The sequence below is a fragment of the Trematomus bernacchii genome, unplaced genomic scaffold, assembly GCF_902827165.1.
Source record: "Trematomus bernacchii unplaced genomic scaffold, fTreBer1.1, whole genome shotgun sequence".
Lineage (NCBI taxonomy): Eukaryota > Metazoa > Chordata > Actinopteri > Perciformes > Nototheniidae > Trematomus > Trematomus bernacchii.
The window spans coordinates 7795048-7812463 of NW_022988097.1; the positions used below are offsets into that span (position 1 = coordinate 7795048).

Consider the following 17416-nt stretch of genomic DNA (forward strand, 5'->3'; position numbering starts at 1 on the left):
AATCAGCTTCACTTGCAACAACAAAACGTCTTACTATTTAGTTCTTGTTCAAAAAGATGAGCTGGTCGACGTGGTCAGGGTGTAGGCGAGAGCGCAGCCGGTTAAGGATTAGTCCTGCCGCCGAAAAAACCCTTTCCGAGGGCACAGACGTGGCTGGCACACACAAATATGACCTCGCAAGTTGTGCCAACCTTTCGTACTTCGTCTCATTTACTCTCCACCAATCGATGCACTTTTCATCACAGTAGTGGCTTAATTCCATTTCAGGCGTTACAGGTGTCTCCACGTGGTATTCTTCGCCAAACAATGTTAGCATTGCAGACTTGTTGTCGTATCGCGCACTCAAATGCGAACGCATTGTTGATGTTGAGCTGTGGTAGACCAAAGTCTTTTCGCAGAGCTTGCATTATACTTCATTTGCACTTGTCAGTTTGAAGTGGTTCCACGAGGAACTCTTCTTTGAACGTGCCGCTTTGTTCATCTTTAGTTGTGTTGTTCTCACTGTTCTGTATATCGCCAATAAATCAATCGCACGTGTGACGGAGAGGGGGGGGGGGTCGGTGTGTAGCAGGCTGCAGCAGGCTGCAGCAGGCAGTAGCAGGCTGCAGCAGCAGTCTGCACTCTGCGCAGCCTGCGCTGCTGGCTTCCTCCAAGTTTACAGTAAAACAAACTGGTGGTGTGACCAATGGCCATTTACAATTATTATTAGCATTAGTCTATATTTTGGTTGAAACTAAGCCAGGAAAAAAAAGAAAAACATAAATAATAATAAAAAAATATATAAATAAAATCGAATTTGAAAAATAATTTTCGATTATGGAGACTGTAACGAATATTAGAAAAATCGAATAATCGCTGGCATCCCTACTTAATACCCCCATGGAACTAAGAGCAGATCGCGTTCAAAAGAAAACATGGGAGCGGTGGAGTAAATCGCCAGAACGCCGACACCTCCTCATCTCCACCGCTCCCATGTTTTCTTTTGTGTTGCCATAAGTTAGTCTCTCTCCGTTGGTGCGCTGGGCTAATGCTAATGCTAATGCTAATAATGCTAATGCCAGCAAATACAATGGCGGCTAAACAAAACTTTTCATAGTTTTACGGGGCGTGGTTTGCAATCCGCCCAGCCAATCAGAAATTGGGACCCCAGGAAAGTACCTGCTCTCTAGCAGGGACTGAAAAGGGGGGAAAAGTTCTCTTTTTGGTGTGAACGCAAAATCCCAGGAACTAAAAGGGAAAAGTACGGGGAAAAGTACTCCGGTGTGAAAGCGCCTATTGCGTTAGAGCGATGCAGCGATTGTAGACCAAGGACGTTTCACACCAGCAGTGACTTAAACTGCTTTGGAGAAATGTTTTTGTTCGTTAGTCCAATACAATAAACTGCAAACCTACCTACCATACTTGAACTTCAATGCCTTCTTGGCTGTGCTCTGGTCTGTCACACAACTTTATCAGACTGAATTATGTCATCACTTTTGATCTGTTACACTTTGTAATATTAGTGTTTTGGTTTTTCAGAGGAGGGACTGAGTCTACAAGGTATGCAGTCCAGTTGATAAATGCTCTAATCCAGGATCCAGCTAAAGAGCTTGAGGATCTGATCCCCCGGAATCACATCCGAGCCCCAGGCTCCAAAACCACCTCGGCTTCCTTCCCCAGTACAACAGGGGCCATCAGCGGCTCCAGCGCTGGGCCCAAGGCCCTGAGCTCGTTGGTCACCTCCCCAGGCGTCTCGTTCCAGCCCTCTTCATCCTCATCTTCACCCTCCTCTCAGGCTGGGGGAAAGATTGGGAAGGGGCTGTCATCAAATGTCAGACAGCCCTTCCCTGTGTCTCTGCCCTTGGCGTACGCCCACCCTCAGCTGGCTCTCCTGGCTGCGCAGACCATGCACCAGATCAGACACCCTCGTCTACCCATGGCTCAGTTTGGTGGCACCTTCTCTCCCGCCGCCAGCACCTGGGGACCCTTCCCTGTGCGTCCCGTGAGCCCCGGCAGTGCTAACAGCTCCCCCAAGCACAATGGAGGAACCAACAGCTCTGGAGGCCAGGCCCGAGCCAACTTGACCCACAGTGAGCACGCAGCCAGCTCAATGGTCTCAGTCGCGCCCACCAACACCTCGACCAACAGTGCTCCCAACGCAGCAGCAACCTCGCCTCATACCCCAAATCCTACTCCTTACAATCCCCAGCCGAGCGTCCCCACTCCTTCCTCCGTCAGAAAAAAGCTCTTCGCCCTTGACCCCAAGCCCGCCGGTGCCCCCCCTGTGTTGGTTTCTGCCTCTTCTACTAGTGGCAGCAATGCAGTACGAGGCACAGGTTCTCCCGCACATCACAGTTCCACTACCCCTCACGCGAACGCCCCTCATCATCCAGTCGGACCGATGTCCCAGCCCCCAATCCATTCAAATAAATCGGAACCCAGTGCTGTTGCCCCTGGAAAAGACAAGCCCTCTCACTCTGCAGAGAACCAGGCTGTTAATGTCAGCGAGAGCCTCAACTCTATGGGTTTCTCTTCCCCCAGCATGGCTTTACCTTCCAAGCCAGAGCTTCGACAGCAGTTACCTCCTCCCCCCTCCTCTGCACCATCATCAGAGGCCCCACCACCGCTCCTCAACCCGCAGCCCGGCTCCCAACATGCCTCAGCACAGCCTACTGTCCTCTCACACAATGTTGCACACCCCAACAACACTGTACCCCACTTCTCAGCCCCTGCGCCCAGAGTCTCCCATCGTATGCAGCCACCAGGGCCTTACTACTCCCTTAATGAGCAGCAGCAGCAGCAGCAACAACAGCAACAACAGCAACAACAACAACAGCAACAACAACAACAACAGCAGCAGCAGCAGACGCAACAACAGCAGCAGCAGCAGCAACAACAGCAATCTGTGTTCGTGCCCTTCAATGCTCAGCAAGAACCCCCGAAACAGACCCAAAATCAGACGTCCCAGCAGACCAATTTGCCTCCACAAGCGCAAAACCAGGCTCAAGCCCAGTCTCAAGGCTCCCTTCAGGTCTCTGCTAACATGGGCATGATGAACGGTTCCCACATGCAGCATGTGGGCAATGCAGGCAAGCCTCAGCAGTTACCCCCCAACTTCGGTCATGCAGGTCTCTTCAACTTCAGCAGCATCTTTGATAACAACCAGGTGAGATAAAGTAACATTTATAGTATAAATATTTGATTGACAAATTGTTTTAATTATAGCTGCTCTTATTGAGAGTCTTTATATTACACGGATAACGTTTAAATACCTGAACAAACTACACGGACACTACAAATGTTTTGATCCGATTCTTGCTGTAGTGCTTCTGTAAGATCGATAACAACAAAAACAACTACTAAGTCTCCTTGTTATAAATTGTGCTCGCCATGCAGGTTTCAAACAATCAGGTGTGGGGTGCGTGCCATCTGCCGACTCGATCACCTCCAGAGCAGTCGTACTCGGCCCCACCGGCCTACATGAGCATGGGTCAGATGGAGAATATGATGCCCCCGCCTCCTCCAGACAGCTCTAAAGCCCCTGGCTACCGCTCTGCCTCACAGAGGATGGTCAACAGCCCCATCGGTATGATTATTTTCTTCTAATTGATCATCCGGTTGATTTTTATTTAACTTGGTTAAATGCATTGTTTATATATCTTTGGGATAGAAAAAACACTGCCTAATAATGAGCTGTCTCTTTGATGTGTGCCCCCACAGCGTTGACCAGCTATACCACCAGTATCTCTGGTAGCCCTGTGTATCTGCACGGTCATACAGGAGTGGGCGCACCCTCATTCAGCAGACAGCACTTTTCCCCCCACCCATGGAGTGCATCCACATCAGGTACTAGGCTCCAATGCTTCTTGTTTTTGTTGTGTCTTTATAACTCAGACTATTCAGCCTTCACTTATCCACAATTATTTAGACTTTTAAAAAATAGTCTTATATTGGCTTGTTTCTTTTGTAACCTTTTTTAAACCCATGAATGGCAATTTTACAGGCTTGCTTTCTTTTTCTTTTTTCTTTTTTCTTTTAAGAAGTGCTTTCCAATGTGCATATCTGAACTGCTCCTAACTATTTCTCCTTGAATTGTCTTCCCCCCCCCCAAGGTGAATCTCCTGTGCCGCCTCCATCTACGGTGTCGTCATCTGCCCTTTCAACCTCAGCTGTGCCCCCTCCCCCCCAGCCTAAGCCAGGCAACTCCTCCCAGCAGGACCGGAAAGTTCCCCCTCCCATCGGCACGGAGCGGCTGGCCAGGATCAGGCAGACGGGTTCTGTTAACCCCCCCCTGCTGACCACCAGCTACACGGCATCCGTTGGACAGGGAGGCATCTGGTCATTCGGGGTCGGCAGTGCTTCGGGTAAAAACAAATGCAAATGTTGTTCTGTTTACATTTTTGTTTGTTATAATAAGGAATATGGGGTAGGAAAATAATGTCAGAAGTGTGACATAAAGGGAAAGTTCACCCCAAAATCTAAAATACAAATATTTCCGCTTATTGTTTGTTTGTTTGTAGCCTTTATTTAACCAGGTGAAAAATCCCATTGAGATCAACGATCTCTTTTTCAAGGGAGACCTGCAGTACATTGGTTACACATAAAAACAACAGAAAACAAAAAGGACATCATACAACATAATTACAGGGGTATAAATTAGCAACCTATTTACAATGACAGGTATCTAATAACATTTCATCCAACCGCGCTTTAAAATGATGCAAGGGAACCAAAATGCTCAGTTTGAATTTGTTTTGCATAGTGTTCCAAGCTAGAGGAGCAGCGCACATAAAAGCTTTAGTACCTAAAACAGTCCTAGCACTTGGCACATGTAATAAAAACACATCCTGGGATCTCAGGCAATAGCTACTTGCCACTCTCTGTGAAATCAGAGAACAGATGTAAGTTGGTAGTTTACCCAACATAGCTTTATAGATGAATATGTACCAATGACTGAGCATCCGTACAGTAAGTGAAGGCAGACTTGCCTTGGCATACAGGGTACAGTGATGAGTAAGTGCTTTACAGTTAGTAACAAATCTCAGAGCACAGTGATAGGCGGCATCTAACTTTTCCAGGTAATGGGCAGGTGCATTCATATATATCAAATCACCATAGTCCAGCACAGGTAAAAAGGTCACAGTAACTAGCCTTTTTCTGGCTTCAAATGAGAAACGGGACTTGTTTCTAAAAAAGAAACCTAGTCTAACCCTCAGCTTTTTAAGCAGATTAATAACCTGAAGTTTAAAAGTAAGACAATCATCAAGCCAGATACCAAGGTATTTGTAACAGGTAACCACTTCGAGTACTTGTCCTTGCATAGTAACAATATCCAAAGCAGTCTCTGGAGTCTTTTTAGCTTTAGAAAAGAGCATTACCTTGGTTTTATCAACATTTAAAAGAAGCTTAAGCTCAGCGAGCTGAGTCTGAATAATGTTAAAAACAGCCTGTAACTTAACACCCGCCTCCTTAATGGAGGGACCTGCACAGTACATCACGGTATCATCCGCATAAAAATGTAAAGTAGCTTCATCCACATTTTCACCTAAACTATTGATATATATATGGAGAATAAAAGTGGACCTAAAACAGAACCTTGAGGAACACCATTAGCAATGTTCAACCACTCAGAAGACAGCCCATCAAAGTGAACACATTGGGACCTTTCAGAGAGGTAGTTCACAAACCACCCCACTGCATGGCTGGATATGCCAATACTGAGTAGCCTCTGCTTTAAGATGCGATGATCGACGGTGTCAAACGCTTTGGAAAGGTCAATAAATAGGGCTGCACAACTCTGCTTATTATCTAAAATACTCGTAATGTCATTCACCACTTTCATTGTCGCAGTGATGGTGCTATGTTTCTTTCTGAAAACTGCTCACAACAAGGTCTGTGGATTATTTTGAGTATCAGGGTCATGAGTTCTGGAAAGCGATATCGATGTTAAGTTTTTAGTTTTTTCCGCTTTGATGACCACTACCAGAGTGCCATTGAGATACATAATGTCAGGAGAAAGCAGCCATCTGTATGGCTAATATCAACAACACTGCAACTCGCACCAAAACAATCTAGATTAAAACCAGTTTATCTTTTATGCTTTTTTGATTCTGGTGTAAACTTTCCAACCACTTGCTTCTCAGTTACTGTGCAATAGTAACTTATAATCATTAATAATGTCAACCCTGTGTGTCTTACAGAGGCCATGTCTGGTTGGTCCCAGCCCCTGATGAGCAGCCACATGATGCACCCTCAGCTGCAGCAGGAGCAGTCTGCCTTCTCTCAGCACCAGCCCATGGAGCAGGACGACACCGGCATTGCAAACCCTGCGAATAACTACCACCAGGCTCAGCATCTGCCCAACAGCTACATGGACTTTCCTAAGGTAGGATTTATCAATAGCTCTGTAGATGATTTAACCCCTGTCCCTCCTATGTACAAATGATAACCAATGACATATTGTTTTCTGTTCAGGGGATGCCTATGTCGATGTATGGAGGAACCATGCTGCCCCCTCATCCTCCCATGGCAGAGGGGCCAGGGGGGCCGATGTACAATGGTTTGCACGCTGGTGATCCCGCATGGAGCCCCATCATCAAAGTGGTCCCAAACAATGCGGATAACTCTGACCCACAGCAGCAGGTAAAGTCCTCTTTTGTTATACCCCTGCCAACTAATCATATTCTTAGTTAGACTTTCAACCCTGTATTTCTGCTTTCAGCCATGAGTATATTATTTGATGCAGTCTTTCTAACATATACCCTGTGTTGGTCCTCTCTCCCCTCAGGTGTGGCCTGGTACCTGGGCACCTCATGTCGGCAACGTGCACCTGAACCACGTCAACTAGAGAGCGTCCACAGCAATCAAACGCACACAGCATGACCCACAGCGCTAACCTGAAATACCAACTGACGAATATGACCGAATAAGACGATGAAAAAAAGAAAAACGTACATGTTAACTTTAGTAGAGACCTGAGAGTGCAGAGCAGAGGTTGAAGAATTGGATGTTCTCATGACGCCATTCTTTAATGTTCCCATCTCAAACAAATAAAGAGGAAATTGGGCGAAAATTGTTATCAGTGTCCTGATGATGCAAACAACATGCGCGATCACCTGTTTAACAGGATCCATTCTCTGCGTAGTTTAGCGATTTTGACTTAAACCCACATACACCGTTCTTGGGCTGCAGGGGGCTCAACATGAAGTAGCTATTTAAACTTGGCCCAGAACTAGATGATGATTACCTAAAGAGAAAGAGAAATCGGAACCTTTTAGAGTGGTAAATACATGTATAATTGTTTACATACTAAAAAGGGTTAAAATGAGAGTAAATTTCATGTCGTATAGTGGCTCTACTTTATGTAGCCTGTATTAATGTGAAATATTTACCTTAATATTCAATAAAAAGATTGAAAAGTATTTGTGTTCTTTCTTATGAAACATACTTTTCTTTACTACTACATCTCTACTATTCTTTCCTGTTGTGACATTAGACTTTTTCACAGCTGGAGTCCTTGTGCAATCTTGAGACCTTCCTTTGTGGTTGCAAATTTGCCTTGAATTAATTATTTAGATAAAAATGTTTAACATAAATGACTAATTCACTTGTATAGATGTTTAGTTTAGGGCTTGCCCCTCAAGCCCAATAATACACGAGTAGGATACACCTGTTCAATCTGGCGTTAGACCAACCAGCTGGACATCTTTCATTGGTCTCTATCTGCAGCCGGAAGAGACGAGTGAGCAGGGACATACATTTTTGAATAAAAATGCTTTTTAATGATTTTGGTTATCTTTCTTTTTCTTTTTTGAAATATTCAATAATTTCACTGTTGTAAAGTGAAGTGCTACCCCTCCCACATCAATGGTCTCAACCAAAACACGTAATGTAAAGATATATGCTTTTGAATAGGTTTAGTGATTTTTACTTTGGTAAAATATGTAATACCTTCACTATTATACAGTGTAATCTGATGGAAGGCGCGCAATACATCCAATTTTCACTTACAAACATTTAAAGGGGACCTATCATGCAAAATGCACTTTTGTACGTCTTTTATACATGAATATGTGTCCCCGGTGTTCCAGGGAACTCACCAAGTGTCAGAAAACACAACCCTCTCTATTTTCCTCCATACCCAAATCTCTAAAAAAGGGGCTGCAACGGATCTGATAACTGATCCAGATTTGAACACTGTCCTGACGTCAGGACAGTGGCGCTACGGCTATTGGGCCAACTCCACCAATCAGGAGGAGACAGCCACGGCCATTGCCGTTCGAAAGCGCTGGAGACGCTGTAGTACATATGCCAGGCCTGTAGATGGTGCTGTTCTCACAGAATCTGCCCTTGCAAAAACAGAGCTAAAAAATGTCAAATTGAGCAAAATGAGGCATGGCTAAAATGCATGATCTGTTTGGTATTTTGAAAAAAAAAAAGTATAAATATGCCTTATATAGGTATGGTCCTATACTATATTATTCAAATATAGCATGATAGGTCCACTTTAAGGTACACAACACTTATCCAGTTTACTTTAAATGGTGTTAATAGGGTGATTCTCTGAATCGGGTGCCTTTTGGGACTTAACATTTTTTTGATCATAAAATCTGGTAGTGGACTGCTTAAACCTTTGAAAAAACACATTTTCCCACCTCAGGCACAACATCCAAATAATTACTAGGAATTTCCTTGAAAAAATGTGACCGGCTTGAATGTGACGGGGTTGACGTTTTTGACAAAAAGAAGCCATGAGACCTTGTTTAGCTAAGATATGGCACCACATGGAAGGAAGTCAAGGACATTACACAATTGTAATATTTTGCAAAACTTGTTTATTTTTTAATAAACAATTATTTACTATTAACAGTTGAAATGTTGAGTTTGTCAATCTTAATCTGACTAAAAAAACTGAAATATAGGTAAGAGAAGATACTGACACTTGGTTTTCTTTGCCGCCTTTCCTTCAGAAGACTTTTGTGATGTTATTCCCTCAAAGCAGATGACACATGGACTGATCCATTATTTTAATAGGAGGGTAAATGGTATGGCGTGACGGGGTTGAAACAAACTGGGGGACGTGAGTCAATATTGCAATTTCATAGTTAATTCAAGTATTTTTTCAGAATTTCTTTCTGTTCAGTTAAAGTTGACAAGCATATGATTATATTAGCAGCAACATTTTGGGATAATTGGCCATTTTGATTTGTTTAATATTCAATGAATATGTAATGATGCTTAGTGAGGACATGCACATATGTCTGTCTACTACTAAGACAACCAATATTTAAAAAACAATATATGTTTTTTTAACATTTGCATTACAATGTAAAACTAAATATATATATATATTTAGTTTTACATTGTAATGCAAAACAACCTGTTCCATTAATTCATTGCTTTAAAATACATTTTGTAGTTTCCTTTCATTTAAAATCTTTGAAGTAAGCTTGGGGGACTCAAAGAGCACCCGATTCAGAGAATCACCCAATACTGTATGGTTAAAAATAAATTAAACAAAGTTAAAAAAGAGCAAGCGAACCTCCACCCTGCTCTGATGACGTGTACTCTTTATTTAACAGTGAAATGTTGGAATTTTAATTTCTGTTTTGTATTGTTTGCACAGCACATAGCGGGCGACTGACGCCAGGAGGAGGTATACAAATGCTCACGACACTCATGGCGACACTCCTGACTTTGCGACTTTTATTGTGAAGTCAGAGTGCTAAGTGAAACCGGAAGTGTAGTTATTTGGTTTGTCAGTCTCAGGTAGACATGGCGGCGTCTACAGCAACAGCGGTCCCGGAGAAATCACCTAAATCATCTCCGCCTGAGTTTGTGCCCTTTGACTTTTCTAAGCCCCCGCTTATCGATGGCTTCAACCCTTTAGCCAAACTCAAAGATGAGACGTTAAAAGAAAAGTTACTGAGAAAGACAAAGGAGAACCCCTTCGTCCCGATAGGTGAGTTATACAAGCTGAGCAAAGTTACACAAGTGCAGCACAGAGCAGAAACAGCGTGTCCTTTACTCTACAGTGGGCTCCAATCAAAGATATCTAATACTATTTAAAGCTATACCTACCTCAACTGATGGAAGCATGCTAGACAACAGTAATGCATCATGCTAACATCAGAGAAAAAGGGGCTAACCTAATACATGTCTTCCTTTTTGAGTCAGCACAAAAACAAATGTTGTCATTCGAGTTTCGTTCATCGATGACTTGCTTATTTTGTATTTGAAGCTCTGTGAACATAGCTTAAGTTGACCGTGCAATTAGCAATGCCCTTGGAAAAAGGTTGTCAAGGTTTAGGTTACATAAACCACAAAAACAAACTTTAAAAAAAAAATATATGTTGCATTTTTGTTTTCAAGTTATTACATATGCATCTCTAAACTTCTGCAGAAATCCTTAAAGTGGACCTATCATGCTATATTTAAATGATATATTGTAGGGCCATACCTATATAAGGTATATGTATACGTTTCTGTTTTCAAAATACCAAACAGATCATGCATTTTAGCCATGCCTCATTTCGCTCTATGTGCTGTTTGCTGTCTACGGGGCTGATCTCTGTGAGCTGCAGCTGATTGGCTGACGCCTCCGTCGAAGCTTCAAAAGTTGAACATTGCTCAACTTTTGCAGCGAGCACCGCGTAGCGACGCTCCCACAATGTAGTTCGGCGAAGCGTGACGTCACCCCATTCACACACTCTTCAACGCTTCTGTCCATTCACTTTGAATTGGGTGACATCACGCTTCGCCGAACTGCATTGTGGGAGCGTTGCTCGCTGCAAAAGTTGAGCAATGTTCAACTTTTGAAGCTTCGACGGAGGCGTCAGCCAATCAAATCTCGCTTATGCAAATCTGACAGTACAAGCGCTAGCCAATCAAACCGCGTGTATGCTGGAAGAGCCATCGAGTCATTTCCTCATGTTCCAAAAAATGGAGGATAAAATAATAATAGCAGTAGGGAATCACCCGGTCCTATACGACCAGTCCCCCTTTATCTACCGGGATACAAACCGAAGGAGCCAGGCATGGAGGGAGGTGGCAGATACAGTGGTAGGTTTTCGCCTGTTTGGGGAGTTTATATCCAGTTTACTTCGGGCTTTTTTGCTTTGTATGTCGGGGGCGGGAGATTCATGTGATTGGTTGTTGGTCGCGTTGCTCGCGAGAAATCCCCAAGCTTCACACACGCCCACCGCCAAGCTTCAACGCACGCCGCCGTGTGGACGGGCCGTAAGACATTACTAGCTGGGGAATGTTTTTTAAGTTGGCATTAAAGAGCAATTTACCCTTAAATGTGGGGACTTTACAGCTATTAAGGCCAAAATGTCTAAGTGGCATCATTTATCTATATAATCTGACCCTTACAGCAAGCAAGTGTCTGAATATTATCATATTATTTGTGAACTGAAAGGCACTTCAGTATTGCAATAGTATATGACATTAGATTCAGTATCTTCTAATTAAATTGAACTTGTTTTAGGTTAAATTCAACATGTCCAGTTAATGTCTTCTTTTCCGTTACATTTCTGCTTTGTGTTCTCCAGGTTGTTTGTTCACAGCCGGAGCTCTGATTTATGGCCTCCGTGCCTTCAATCTTGGGAAAACCAAACAGTCCCAGCTGTCGATGAGAGGGCGAATCTTCGCCCAAGGCTTCACTGTAGTGGCCCTTGTTTTTGGTATCTTTACCACCACTATGAAACCCAAGGAATGAAGACGGACCAATCCCACACCTCTGCCTATTCATTCAACCCGGAATCAGATCCAACGGGGAAATTGGACTGATTTGAAGTATCTGAATAATGTATTATGTTGTCTGCATTGTTCGGATATACCCATGCTAATGCCAACACTATTTATTGTCATTTGAAAACTGTGAATTGCTCATGGGGACAACATATTTGACTTTGGGCTTGCACTATGTAACAACAAAGTATAATCGTCTCCTTACCAGCAAGCTGGATTTTACTTTTGTTCTACTCTAAAAGCATTTAAGCAAGATGTCGATAAATATAAATGACATTCTTAGACAGACCCATTCTCAATGTCAGCCTTTTACACTTGGCAGACTTTCCATTTCACTTAAATCTTTCAGTAGGAGGGCTCTAAATGTTGTATTAGAAAATGTTTCCCATGCTAAAATGTGTGGCCTTGCACCAGTAAACGTGCTTCTCAGTTTCCCATGTATTTATTTTTACCTTAAAATGATGGGTGTATATACTCTAAATGGATATTTGCACCAGCCTCAAAGTATAGCTGTATATCATCAACTTGGATTTCAATGATTAGCAGTCTTAGCTGGGAAATATACAAGGACACGTTCATTTAGGTGATCATACTCCACTGTTTTTATTTTCCAGTTCCCTTTTGACATTCACTCGTTTCAGTATTAATTATGTCCAAATAGGCAACATGTGAAACAACGTGCTGACTTTACAGTTCAAATTGACACATTGATTACTGTTAAAAAATCTAAAACATCTTGGTGTAACACAGAAATGGAGCGTAAAACTTCTGCTGAGAAAATCAAAGAAATGAGAAATCGCACAAACTGTTGATCAAATTAACTTTGAAAATTTAGATGAGAAATCTTTGGTTGTGAATTTCTTGTTTCTCTGAAATCTTGCCTAATCAAGAGGAAATCCATCTGGCTGAATATTCAAACTGGAGCAAGAGCTACATCAAAAAGGCCACAAGCTTGTGAAATTGAAAGATAACCATATGCTAGCTACGTTAAATATTGTAATCAGGGATATCGTACAACCATGTGATCAGACTTTGTGGTTAAGTCAACGTTGATGAGAGGCATAAGCGGTTACAATCTAACACGCAATAGTGCTTAATAAGTGTTTGTCATTGACCAAAATGCAAATGTATACAATTTAAATGCGTGCATCCAAAATATTTGCAAAGGCATGCAAGAAAACTGACCTAATAACAGTTTATAAGTTAAAGGGGAATACAAATATTTAACTTACAATGACAATATTTTCTTAAGTATAGCAGTGATAAAACTGACAGCGAAAGCATGTCGTAACAATAGAGCAGTCCTTCATCTTCTCAAGAGAGTGGGGTTGAGTATATTATCTCAATATAATTAGTAGGCATCAAAAAAGGAGTGAAGTTTTCAAAGCCTATAAACATACCAGGAATTTTATGGAAAAGGGCATACAAACTCTTCTGATGTAACGTGATGTTAAAACTGAAAAGGCAAATTTTTCTAGAACAAAATTCTCTCCACGAGCTCCTCTAACGGACTAGAGGTGTCTGTTTGAGAGAGATGAGAACAGAACGCATTCGAGAGACGTCCTTTGCCGTTTTGTTGGTTTTCGGATTGAAGTCACAGAGCCGGGCCACTCTCTCCCATTCTGATCCTGGGCTCTCACCGTCGGTCTCTGCCAGGAACGCCTCCTCGGATGCTCTGCAGGAGGGAGGGACACCAGAGACAAGCTATGACTGGGCTGTAATATTAGAGGGGTTTTAGAACGATTTCCAAACCAGACATGGTGCATCAATCACATGAATTGAACCATGCATAACATTCAGCAGAACTTCATGCGTCTTTTTATACCAATCAGACATTGTTGGAGACATATTTATGTTTTATAACCAATGGCTTATGTAACCAACACACACAAATGCAGAAAATACCAAATTAGGTCTTCAAAAACAAGTCATTTTAGTGTTTGGGCATGCATAAGGTGAAAAACAACTATATGGAATTCCCTGAACAACATTAAAAAAGCGTAAGAACTCTAAACCTACACAAAGCCTATAACATCAGAGTTAGGCTGTTTGTAGAAAGCCTTGTCAGCAATCCTATTGCACAGGCAAGGCCAAGAAAGCAGGAAAAAGAAGGAGAGAGGAGATTAGTTTCAGTGTCAAAAAGAAGCAGAGAATAGTTAGGGCCCGAGAAACAGTTCTAAGGATTAGTGAATAAAATGTTTAAGGTGGACTGAAAATAATCTTTCGCACTACTGTTAAACTGGTGCTGCTAATAAATACATTTAGACTGGCGAAGCACTTAAGGCAACTACAGTGTGCTTTGGGGCTAGGCTTTAGCGTAGAAGAAAAATATGACATTTTCTCTTTGCTGTTTTCATTCCTGTTAGCTTCCTGTTATGTTTCCCTGGTTTTCTAACTGGACACACAGCCTTAGACTAATAACTCCTCAGAGGATTGGATTATTTTATCAGCAGACACAGGGGAGAGGAAATTGGCGAAAGCTAGAGCTACAGATGCAGAGTGATACCGTGCTAGACTTGGACAGAGTCTGTTGGAAAGTGTGAGAGAAGAACGGGGTTAGCTTGGTCAAGAGAAGAAGAGGTTGCAATGTTTTGTAAGAATAACGGGGGGAAAAACTGGACCCAGACTAAAACACACATTTTAAGTGGTAGACAGTCTTTATACTAACAATAAACACATTAAATCAGCAATACTATCAATCATTTCGAACACATAACTGTTACACTTCACGACGACCTTCAACATTTGATCCTTTGGTGCTGACCAACAGGATTATTTTAACTCCCTGCATAGCACATTAAAAAAAATTGTTCACCAAAATGTTACATATCCCACCAAACATAATAAAGTCTTATACCAAATATAAAACAGTGCATTCCAGTTCATATGCACAGTAAAACAATGTTTCGAAGGGTTTCTACCAGTAAAATATACTCTTAATTGAATGTGTTTGGTGTAGTGATTACAGCATTACGTTATCCTAATGTTACACTATTTCTGTGCACCTTAACTGGGGACGCGTCTGACACTAACCTGTTGTTGGCCTTGTTCTTCTCCATCTGCTCACTCTGATGTACATGCCAGTCCTCCAGCTCCTTTTTAGCTTTCTCTTTCCACTCTGCCTCTGCTGTCTTGGAAGCCAAGTCTTTTTAAGGAGAAAAGGCAAAGAAAAACAACATAGTCAGAGTCCTCAGGAGAGGAATCTAAAATATCTGACATATTATAAGGTCTTAGTTTCACGCAATTAGATAGGCTGCATCATTTGTCTTAATAAGGTAAACTGCAAAAAGACTAAATCCCAGGGACTCATTACAGCTGCTAAGTAGGAAGGACATGACGCAGTATGATTCATTCTTTGTTCACCTAGTGCTTCAAGGCGTGTCTTCTGCTCCTCCCTCCACTTGCGTAAACTCTCTGGCTCTTGCCTCTGAATATCCACCTGGGCAATGGCTGCATAGCTGTCAGTCGGGCCATTGGACTCCTTTTAGAGGACATAAAACATTTGCTCCATTATAAACAAGTCTATTTAATTTAAAATACTAAGTGAACTGTAAATCCATCACGGCATGAGATGAAGTAATTCCAATACAAACAAAAAGGGAAGGTCTCCTTATTGATTTCATGGTGTTCGGATTTAAACCAAACCACACTTACAAACATATATATGTTGCCAATAATTACATATAATTGAATAATAAGATTAAAGATGCATGTTAAGCTCACCTCAAACATGTCCCCATTCACTGTGGCAGGCTCGTCCTCGAAACAGTCTAACATTTTGACAGGAAAGAGTAAGTATATGTTAGTGTTGAGTTTTCCAGTTAGCTAACCTTCCTCATCATCTGGGTTAACTAATGGTCACTAGTATGGCAGTGTCACTTTGTTCCTCAGATAAACTTAGACCTGAGAAATGCAGCGGCACCTGTTTGGCCACTAACGTTCATGTTGTCAGTGCAGCTTTGTCAGGAAACAGAACAAGTTTTTACCATAGAAGTGTACAGTCGACTTAGCTAAAATAATTTATCTCAATCAACACTAACGTTTGCTATATACTGTTACCATCAGAGGTGTAAGAAGTACTTAGATATTTTACTTAAGCAAAAGTACAAAAGCATTGGCAAGAGTAAATCAAAATTCTCAAGTACATAGACCCCAAAATCGTACTTTAGTACAGTACTTGAGTAAATGTACTTCACTACATTACACCACTGGTTACCATTCATTCTTTCTCGACCATAGACAGTGTTTGAATATTGCCCCTTCCCTCACATTATCTCAGTCATGACCATCAGCACTAACAATAGCACAGACTGTACCGTTTCCATCCTGTTACATGATTCATACTGTTATACCCATCTATTATTATGCATATTGATATAATACACCATACTCTAGCCTGCTTTTAATATATTTTATTTAGTTTTAGATTAATCATGCAGCACATCAAGCATTTTTATCCTGGACTGGAATGTTTTCATTTATGTCAGCTTATATTTTTAACAATTCTTATATGCTAGCTTATATGTTTGTTTGTTTGTATGTATAGTTTCTTAATATTTAGGTGTGGAGAGCTGAGCGTAAGAAAGTCAGTGCAACTGCCTGTTATACTGTATATATGACAATAATATATATTGAATCTTGACAGTTTATCATCTGTATCTAATGTTAAAGCAGAATGTGCTGTGGAATTATTCAAGTGACGTTGCGTTGTCGGTGTGCAAACGAACGTCAGCTAGCTACTTACAAAGCTAACTTACAATTAGTTGTATTGAAAATGCGCTCAATAACACAACCTCACTACCAACTAAGGAGTTTTGTTAATGTATAGGGATGGGGTCGTTGTTTCCTAACAGACGTTTACTATCAGTTCAACGTTATGCATAATAGCTAGCTTTTGTTAGCTTGTTAGCCGAAGCTGACATTAGCTCTAACTTGCCATAGTTGGCCGCCGGCTCGGGCTCCGGCTCCGGCTCCGGCTGAGGCGGCTGCTCCGGCTGCTCCGGCTGCTCGTCCTCCGCTGCTTCGAGAGACCCAAACCCCTCGCCGTCGTTCTCGATCCCGGCTATCTCACTCTCCTGTTGAGCCAGGAAAGCTGCGGCTGGGTCCTCTTCAGTGGGGTGTACGCCGTTGTCAGCCATCTTTCACAAAAGTGTTTACAAGTTTCACTGAGCTTGGTAGGTTTAGCTAGCTAACGTCAAAGCACTCCAATTAGGCCACCGGTTCTGCAGCGTTAATACAAACAACTTGAATGTCTTCGAATCCTAGCTATTCCAAATAGTGTTCGGTAGGAAACTAGGCACACAAAGAAATAGCCTGTTTTGCAAGATTTTAGCTTCGACTTTAGGCCTTCACTGATGATTCATGATTTCTTCACTTGTTCAGCACTGTGATGATGGAGCAGGGCAGCACCCTGAAGGTACCTTTTCACATTTGTTGCAGTTTGTCCCCATCTGCTGGCCATCTCATGCATTATCTTTAGCCACCAGGCATTGAGATGCATTTGATCACAAAAGCTACACAACATGATCTTAAAGGATGATTTAAATATTGCTGTTAACTATGCCATACTATATTTTTATATAGCACATAGTCCCATTGTATACACTAAATGCACCTCATCAGCCAATTAAACAGTTAAAAGATAACAGTAGCCTACTTGTACGGCACATTATAAACACCTTACCTC

General features: G+C 42.0%; 3 protein-coding genes across 3 annotated transcripts in view; 2 read left to right on the forward strand and 1 right to left on the reverse strand.

The window, feature by feature from the left end:
- Nucleotides 1-6826, forward strand: part of ankhd1 (ankyrin repeat and KH domain containing 1) — a 28078-nt gene extending 21252 nt beyond the window's left edge. The window contains 7 exon segments of the mRNA XM_034121420.1: nucleotides 1519-3145; nucleotides 3376-3565; nucleotides 3700-3825; nucleotides 4092-4343; nucleotides 6180-6364; nucleotides 6454-6621; nucleotides 6767-6826. Coding sequence (XP_033977311.1) covers nucleotides 1519-3145; nucleotides 3376-3565; nucleotides 3700-3825; nucleotides 4092-4343; nucleotides 6180-6364; nucleotides 6454-6621; nucleotides 6767-6826 — 2608 coding nt within the window.
- Nucleotides 6827-9694: 2868 nt separating this feature from the next.
- On the forward strand, nucleotides 9695-12164 carry higd2a (HIG1 hypoxia inducible domain family, member 2A). Its single transcript, XM_034121385.1, has 2 exons — nucleotides 9695-9940; nucleotides 11532-12164. Exons 1-2 carry the CDS (start codon nucleotides 9754-9756, stop codon nucleotides 11696-11698), a joined length of 354 nt encoding a protein of 117 aa, XP_033977276.1. The 5' UTR covers nucleotides 9695-9753; the 3' UTR covers nucleotides 11699-12164.
- Nucleotides 12165-12308: 144 nt separating this feature from the next.
- On the reverse strand, nucleotides 12309-17122 carry cltb (clathrin, light chain B). The gene is made up of 5 exons (XM_034121384.1): nucleotides 16667-17122; nucleotides 15454-15500; nucleotides 15094-15211; nucleotides 14764-14875; nucleotides 12309-13405 (listed from the first exon to the last, which is right to left on the reverse strand). Exons 1-5 carry the CDS (start codon nucleotides 16866-16868, stop codon nucleotides 13234-13236), a joined length of 651 nt encoding a protein of 216 aa, XP_033977275.1. The 5' UTR covers nucleotides 16869-17122; the 3' UTR covers nucleotides 12309-13233.
- Between the last annotated feature and the right edge of the window lie 294 nt (nucleotides 17123-17416).

What these genes read in the sequence shown, in the direction of transcription:
- higd2a (XM_034121385.1), top strand. Translation starts at nt 9,754, where the DNA reads ATGGCGGCGTCTACAGCAACAGCGGTCCCGGAGAAATCACCTAAATCA. An exon ending in GAACCCCTTCGTCCCGATAG is followed by an intron (nt 9,941 to 11,531) that starts GTGAGTTATACA and finishes TGTGTTCTCCAG; the next exon opens with GTTGTTTGTTCACAGCCGGA.
- cltb (XM_034121384.1), bottom strand. Translation starts at nt 16,868, where the DNA reads ATGGCTGACAACGGCGTACACCCCACTGAAGAGGACCCAGCCGCAGCT. An exon ending in TGAATGGGGACATGTTTGAG is followed by an intron (nt 15,212 to 15,453) that starts GTGAGCTTAACA and finishes GTCCTCTAAAAG; the next exon opens with GAGTCCAATGGCCCGACTGA. An exon ending in GACACGCCTTGAAGCACTAG is followed by an intron (nt 14,876 to 15,093) that starts GTGAACAAAGAA and finishes CTCCTTAAAAAG; the next exon opens with ACTTGGCTTCCAAGACAGCA.